Source organism: Carassius carassius, chromosome 17 (genome assembly GCF_963082965.1).
Source record: "Carassius carassius chromosome 17, fCarCar2.1, whole genome shotgun sequence".
Lineage (NCBI taxonomy): Eukaryota > Metazoa > Chordata > Actinopteri > Cypriniformes > Cyprinidae > Carassius > Carassius carassius.
This window is the reverse complement of record NC_081771.1, coordinates 3,604,070-3,612,123: the sequence shown is the minus strand read 5'-3', so window position 1 is coordinate 3,612,123 and position 8,054 is coordinate 3,604,070. Positions and strand designations below refer to the sequence as shown.

The following is an 8,054-nucleotide window of genomic DNA, read 5'->3' as shown; positions in this document are numbered from 1 at the left end:
TCACTTGATTATTGTGTCCTCTGCAGTGAATGGGTGCCGTCAGAATGAGAGTCCAAACAGCTGATAAAAACATCAAGATAATTCACATGTAATCCACACCACTCGAGTCCATCAGTTTACGCCTGTGAAGTGAAAAGATGTGTCCATCATGAAGGTTTTTAACTTAAGAAGCATTGCGTTTGGCCAAAATACTATGGAAAGTTCATAATCCATAATAACACTTGCTCCAGTTTAAAAGTCCACCATCTGTTGTCCTCTCATTTCAAAATCCACCAACAAACTTGTTTAGAGCTGTTTTGGACTGTTCACTGGAGAAAGCAATATTATGGATGGGTCAATGGTTTTAAGTTAAAAATGTCTTTTAACTTCACAAGACTTCAGTCAATGGACTGGAGTGGTGTGGATTGCTTGTGGATTATTGTGATGTTTTTATCAGCTGTTTGGACTCTCATTCTGACGGCACCCATTCACTGCAGAAGATCCATTGATGAGCAAATGATGGAATTCTACATTTATCAAAATTTACGAATGTTTAATATTCAAACGCTTAATTTTAGATGTCTAAGTTTTTACAAATGAAAATGTTTCATTTTTTTAATTATTGGAGTTTTGCTTTAGATGTTTGGTAATTGTTTTCTCTAAAACCAGACTAAGCAGTAGTAGTCCATGAATCCATTGATTAAGTGATCAGCAATGTATTACATAGAATATTCAGTTTCATCATTGTTGTAAAGTATTTTCCTGTCATTAACAACAAAGCCACATATTGACTGATTTTGGTGTAAGTGGTGCCATACAAACATTTTTATCTTCTTGTCACATTTCTCTGACATTTATTTTTCAGACAAATGATTTGATGATGAAAACATTGTACCTGTTTAGGATGTGCATTGTCTCTCTATCAAAAGCTCTTACAAAGAAAAATCACTTGTAACTATTTAGTTCTGGGACCTTTTGTTTATTATGAATATCTGCTTCCTTCAGTTAACATTGTAAATTCCTGGTTTAAAGTTTCCATTTATTTACAAAAAACAAAACAAAAAAATAATAATTAAGAGTGCAGACATATAGTTAAACTATCTGTGGTATGGTTGTTGAATTAAATTCACTCAATTTAAATGCCATATTTTTAAAATGTAATTATAGGCTATAGCTTTCTATATATTTGTACAAAAATGTTTTCAGAATGGTTAGCATCACAATATGCGTTACATGCTGTTACTTTGGGAAGTAACTTTGATTGGATCATAAAAACAACAACAACAAAACACACATCCATTATCCCTTCAGCACTAAAAGCAATAGCAACATGTTTCTTTTGTAAAACAAAGGTTAAAAAAGAAGTTTAAACTATTTACTTAGCATTGAAATACATTTAACTCAATTAAAAACATTTTTTTATATAACAAGACATTTACTCAAGATGTATCACTTAAAAAAGTACTTAAAATCAACCTGTGGTGAGTAGTGGTGTCATTTCACCAGCAAGATTCACAATTCTGCACTGACTAATCCGGCTCTGATAAATCTACATCTACTATAATATAATGAAATATTTACTTGTTGCTTGCAGTTACATGTATTCCAGCAAAATATACTGAATGGCTGTCAATGGAGACAGATGTTTTTAGCAGCCAGATGGTGTGGTTATGACATCTACCAGCAGGGGCAAACTGAGCCAAATGTATTAGCAGAAAAGCCCTTGGCTAGTTTTGAAGAGACACCTGCATTTGACTAGGGAATCTGCGGCGTTTTATTGGCACATCAACACAGGTGCGTGTAAACGAAATAATACAAATGTAAAGCAACAGTGTTTGTTTGTTCTGAATCCTTATTGTGAACTCCAGACGTTAATAATAAACTACATGAAAGGGTTGTGCGAAATTCAGAATGGAAGAATCGGCTCTCTTTCAATTCATGTGTGTGAACTGAAATTGGCCACATCCAACAGGAAGTTCATTTGAATGACAGGAAGAGGAATTTACTGAATTGCAATTCATCATAAGTAATGCATTCTGGGAAAAGAAGTGTTTTTCCACCCGAGTTAACAGTTAATTCATTAATATGATGGAATTTAGGTCATATATATTTAGAATCTATCTATCTATCTATCTATCTATCTATCTATCTATCTATCTATCTATCTATCTATCTATCTATCTATCTATCTATCTAGTCACGAGTTCTATATTTCTTTATATAAATATGGTTTTGATAATTGTGAAAAGTGTAATGAATTTTTTTTTCTTCGTAAAATCACTGTTGTTATTGCAATATAATTTTTTTTAACATAACATTTTCATTTCCAGTTAATTTTACTGTTTAAATAAATCCATAAATTAGACCACAATGTACTGTATTAAAATGAAGGAAGTTTCTATATTGGGTTTTTTGTTTTTGTTTTCTTTCTTTTACAGGTATTTTTCCTGTATTTTAGATTTTGCATTGGATTGTGTTTTACAAGTAATGGAAATGTTTTTAAAATGAATAAACAATGTCTTTCCTCCTTACAGTCACATTCACATTCACAAATTGCAATTCTGTTTGCTTCCTCGATTAAAATTGAAAAGTTCATTCTGAATGGTGCACAACCCTGTTTCATTTTGAATGCAAGTGTATAAGCTAATTTTTATAAAAATAAAAAAAAAGATTAGTTGACAAAAATGAAAAGTTTTGGTCAAATAACTCTTGACAAAGGAAGTCTGGAAGTCATGAAGACCCAGTATGTATCTCTTCTGGTTGCTCTTTGAAAGTCTTCAGGATAACTCGCTACCTGCAACCACAGCTCTCCACCACCATGTCCTCGTACTGCTTGTACACCACATTATTAGCCGAGTCAATGTACAGAATACTGATGGGGCTGAGTCTGGTCGGGACGCAGCAGGTCGGTGGGGTGGATCTGGGATCCATGGAGTTCATGAGAGTCTGGATGATGGCGTGATTGGTAGGCTCCAAATGCGAGCGGATGGGAAAGTCGCAGAGGCCGTCGCAGTGGAAGGCCTCGTACTCCAGAGGGGCGATGATCCAGTCGTCCCAGCCCATTTCCTTGAAGTTGACGTGCAACTGCTTGCGGTTACACCTCTGTTTGGGGTTCTTGGGTGGTTTTTTCACACGTGGCAGCGGTGCCCGACGCATCCGCCGCTGGGTGACGAGGTACTCGTAGATGGTCTTGTTGTCATGACCTGAACGGGCTTTGATCTCGTTGTAAAAGAGCCCTTGCTTTTTCGTACGGCCAAACACCACAAGGAAGGCTTTTTCCTGATTTTGCCTTCCCGCCCGACCCAGGCCGAGTAATCGCAAGTCAAGTGGTCGGCCTTGATTGACTGCTTCCAGCTCAAAGCAAAGCTGAGGAGCGTTTCTGAAGTTCTCGAAATCTTTCCAGATGTTAAACACTTCCCAGTATGGGACGCTATGAGGGTTGATTTTTTGGGTCATCAGCAGGGTGGGTTTGTGCTTACCTGAGGCACAGGTGTACAGTCTCAAAGCTGTCGTGCCTTCAGTAAACGTGGCCTTACGAAAGTCCATGTGCTTCTTTCGGAGGATGCGCAACTCTATGCCTAACAGACCCTCCTTCTCCATTGAGCTGATGTTGAAGAGGTACCGCTGACGCCTCAGGAGGGGCCCACGGTCATCTGAAAAAGTTAAGGTCAAAGGTCAATAAAAACAGCTCTTGAATTGCTTCGATAGTTTAATTTTAAGACTTATCTCTGTTAAAAGCACAACACAAAAAAGTAGTATGAATTGCTTTTTTTATGTACAATTCTTATAAGTCGTCAATGTTTTTTGGATGTACAGTAACCATGGTAATATCACATTTTTGTATGGTATTATGGTAATTTTGGATAGTTTTGGACATCTGTAATAGTATTACCAAAGATATTAGATACAAACTATGGTACTACCATGGTGTCAGGGTAATACAGTCTTTTTAATTGGACACAATGTTTTTTTGGTCACAGTGCTCTTGTTTGAAGTAATACATATAACATACTATGTTTTTTAGAAATTTACCATAGTAATACAATGGTATCATGTGCAGTAAACACCATATTACATGAATAAAGCAATCATTCAGTAACATGGTATTTCCATCTGATACCATCACTGTACTTTTTAAAAGGGAAGACATTTATTTTTAAAAGAGTATAATGACCAGTCACTTTGATCTTCTCTAAAAGCACTACAGCTAATTTTTCCGCAATCAAAGCTCACAACTTCGTGATTGTATATGTGTGTGTGTGCGTGTTTATGTGTGTGTCTGTCTATCTAAGAGATAGCACTTTCTGGATCCAATGCAATGCGATATGAAGGCAGTGCATTATAAAAATCAAAGGTTTCATTTTATCCAAGAACAGTTTGCTTTCAAAAGACTATTAAAACCAGATGACCTCGGCCTGGAGATCACAACATACTGTAAACACAGCATTATTATCAACCTGCAGCTATTTACCAGTGGGCCTACCACCGTGACATATGGCTTCACTAACATAGGCTGAAAAGACCATCTGAAGCGCATGGAGAGGGGCAGAGAGAGTGCAACTGATTAGCGCTGAAAGAGTGTGTGTGTGTGTGTGTTTGTGTGTATGGAGGTATAAATTACAAAGACATGATGTGCGGTCCATTTTTAATCTGAAAGAAATATTTCTAACTTAGAGCAAATGTTAATAACAAAAAAATTGAAATTTTGTCACCAGTATGAGCTGTATGATATCCAAAAGGCTGCTCTTTTTCATGCATTGAAAATGAATGGAGCACTAACATTTGTGCTCCACAGATGAGGTCATACAGGTCTGAAGCAACAAATGTGAGTAAATGATCATTTGTAGGGAAACTTTTCCTTTAGGTGATGGAAAAACGCATGCATTTCTTTCTCGGTGTCTACAGAGGATGTGGTAACTATAAATCTGCAAAGGGCATTTCACACGGCATAAACTAAAACCACTCAAAGCTTCTGAGGAGTCAACCTTAAGCAGGGCCATTTAAATGCCATTTTATACAGATTTACTTTGAAAAAATAAAAACATATTGAGGCCACCTACTTGTAACCGGCCCAGGAGTTTATTTACTTAAAGCAGAGGTCCATCACAAGTCTTATGCCAGATGCATATTGACACAGTTGGTTTGGTTCAGAGACCCAGATAAAAAAAAACGTGTCGATTTAGTGTGTAGTGCAAAACTAAGCAGAAATAAGATGTTTTCAAAATGTATATCCACTGACTTTTCTTTCGTATAAACAGAATAGGACAATTTAGCGTCAGTGCAGTAGACTTCAACTGGGCAGTTGATGTGACATTTCAAGCAGTGACAGCAGTATCCTGCCATTTGAAAGGCCATAAACATTTTCCTATGCAATGTTTTTTTTTTTTTTTTTAGGTCATACCTGCACTTTTTATGAGCTTATTATTTGAGAAAATATATGTAATATAAACTCAATGAGATATTTATTCTAATAAATAATTTATTTTTCACACTTTCAGGCTATTGGGCCTGCAAAAATCTGCAAAAAACAAAACAAAAAAAAAAGTCTGGCATGCTGTCACATTACAAACCTGAAATTACATTGCTAATTCTAGGCTTTTCAGCTTTTTTTAAAAAGGTAAATTAGTAAAAAAAAAAAAAAACAAAAAAAAAAAAACAATGTTACATATAAATACATAAAATAAACCATTGTGATTTTGTTGTTCATCCATTTACCCAAAAACTATTTAAAAAATAAAATAAAATAATAATAATAGGAAAACATGAGAATCAAATGCAATATTACACTTTAAATATTAAATATTTGCAACCAACAATGGCAAAAAAAAGGAAGAAACTCTATTTTTCCAGACTTTTGATTCAAAACCTCCTGGTTACTGAGATACAGCCCTTTTGACAACTTATCAGTGTGACAACTTGCCCCGGTTATCTCTATAATGTGCATATAAAAGAACTCTCCAATGCATAGCAGAATAAACAGGGATACCATACCTTGTCCTCTATCTACAAAGCTGGTGATTGTATTGGCCATCCCAGCCTCGTGCAGGACACTAGTATTGAACTCCCCGCTGGTCAGTGACCAGTACAGGGACAGCATGTAGTCATGGGGCGTCACTAAATGGTGTTTGGGTTCCTCAGTGTCCTTGTGCTTCTCCGCTCTCAGATGAGCAGGTGACGGTGGGATGCTTTTCATCACTCCAGCACTGGTCTGACCAGCCCTGATCGCAGCCGGCGCAGGGGATTTCTGCGCAGAAACTCCTTTATTGTGTCCCGCTTGGTGCTGGATGCTGGAAGAAGATGCGACTCTCGCCGCATCCTTGGGTACCCAAGAGCGCGCGGCCTCCCTGCGCCCCAAACTCACAGGGACCGCGGCGCGTACCGGGTTACCCTCGGCCTTGATCAGAGGTGGACCAGCGCGGATGCGAGAGATCTTGGCGTTGTCTGAGGGCTTAACTAGAGTCGTGCCGTTGCGCGCCACCGGTAACCGTGGATTGGCTTTGGCCGCCCCGGTGCCCCTGTGACCGGCCACTCCGGCGATGGAGAGCGCCTGCGGGATGAAGTCCAGGTATAACAGAGTCCAAAAGCCCAATAAAAGAGGGAGACTAGTCAGAACTTTCATCCTCTGATCTTCCTCTGAGTTTCGGTGATGGAGAAATGACCGACGGCTCTACCATGAACGGGTCTGGAGAGGTAAAAATGAAGCTTTGGAAACGTCTGATCGATTATTCTGCGCAAATCATTGCCATGAGCACCTCTCTTCAGAACCATAGTGATCCAGCTCTCTGTCGGAGTGGAGATCCAGGAGTAGGTACAAAAGCGCAGTGTCTCTCGGTGAAATCCAACGGTTCTGCTTGATATCTTGTAAAGGACTTGTTTAAAATCCCACTTTTTCCAAGAGGGAAGGATGGCGTAATGCGCTCTCTCGCTCACTCTCTCTTACTTTCTCCGAGTTTGAACGCGGTCCAGTGAAAACAGCACTAACACACACACACACACACACACACACAAACCTGCAGGTGCTTAAGTTGCGCGCAAACCTGAGCGCAGGAATTGGAAACGGAATTCCAACGCAAACGGGCTTAATTACTCTGATGTCATTCTGTCCAGATTTATTCCACTGCAATATTTCTTCTTAAAGCATGAGTCACTGAATACATAAAACCAAAAGCTTTGCATTAGGTCACCAGAATAAAGCACTGCTTAGGGTCCTCAATGAGCCACTGGTCATATCTGGTATAAAAAAGTGTTTCATGCAGTAAACATGATTTCATATGCAAATTTCACTTTTAAAAAAAGGTAAAAGACTTTCACTCAAAAAGTGCAAAATATTTAAAATGAAGGAAAATCATTTAAGGATCATATAATTGCATCTTTTCACTTTTTACAATGTGCTGTATAACCAGAAGATCTTAAATAATAATAAAGATAAATATAATAACGTGTCATAATGCATATTTAATTATAATATTAATTCTGATATTATATTGTGTCTGTAATTTTGCATATTTATTTCATTAGATTATTAAATAAATAATAAAATCAAGAAATAAAAACGAAAAATAAACGAAGATAAATAATAAAAATAAATAAATAAATTTATTAGATAAATACATGAATGAATAGAGTAAGCAAATAAATATATACATTTTTGAGTTGAAATTATATTATGTGAGCAAGAAGCTGCTATCGGCCAATCAGAATCAAGTATCCCAGAGAGCTGTGTAGTAATATACAGGTAGTTTTCAGAAAGCACTTTTTACTGAACACTGAAAGATCAAATGAGGTGTATGGATTTAAAATTCAGTTGCCACATCATCTTAATATCGTCAAACTGGTGGAAGGTCAGAGGTCACATGACAGATTTTAGGTTTCTGGGATGTAGAATCTGGCACTGCACTCTGTTTCTTCTCAAGCTCGACCATACATTAGTATTTAAGGCCTGTGGAGAAAGAGTTTATTTCCTCAAGTCAAGTACATGGACTATTGGTAATGCTGTTAGACACCCACACACACCATTCCAATCCTTCCCCAACATAAAAAAAAAATCCACCTCCGTAGACAAACAGAGGAGGGAA

General features: G+C 37.5%; 1 protein-coding gene across 1 annotated transcript; it reads right to left on the bottom strand.

The window, feature by feature from the left end:
* Positions 1 to 2,532: 2,532 nt before the first annotated feature.
* Positions 2,533 to 6,869, bottom strand: LOC132160457 (growth/differentiation factor 5-like). Its single transcript, XM_059570139.1, has 2 exons — positions 5,971 to 6,869; positions 2,533 to 3,632 (listed from the first exon to the last, which is right to left on the bottom strand). The coding sequence occupies exons 1-2, from the start codon at positions 6,596 to 6,598 to the stop codon at positions 2,770 to 2,772; spliced, it is 1,491 nt and encodes a 496-aa protein (XP_059426122.1). The 5' UTR covers positions 6,599 to 6,869; the 3' UTR covers positions 2,533 to 2,769.
* Positions 6,870 to 8,054: the final 1,185 nt, after the last annotated feature.

What these genes read in the sequence shown, in the direction of transcription:
- LOC132160457 (XM_059570139.1), bottom strand. Translation starts at nt 6,598, where the DNA reads ATGAAAGTTCTGACTAGTCTCCCTCTTTTATTGGGCTTTTGGACTCTG. An exon ending in CTTTGTAGATAGAGGACAAG is followed by an intron (nt 3,633 to 5,970) that starts GTATGGTATCCC and finishes TAACTTTTTCAG; the next exon opens with ATGACCGTGGGCCCCTCCTG.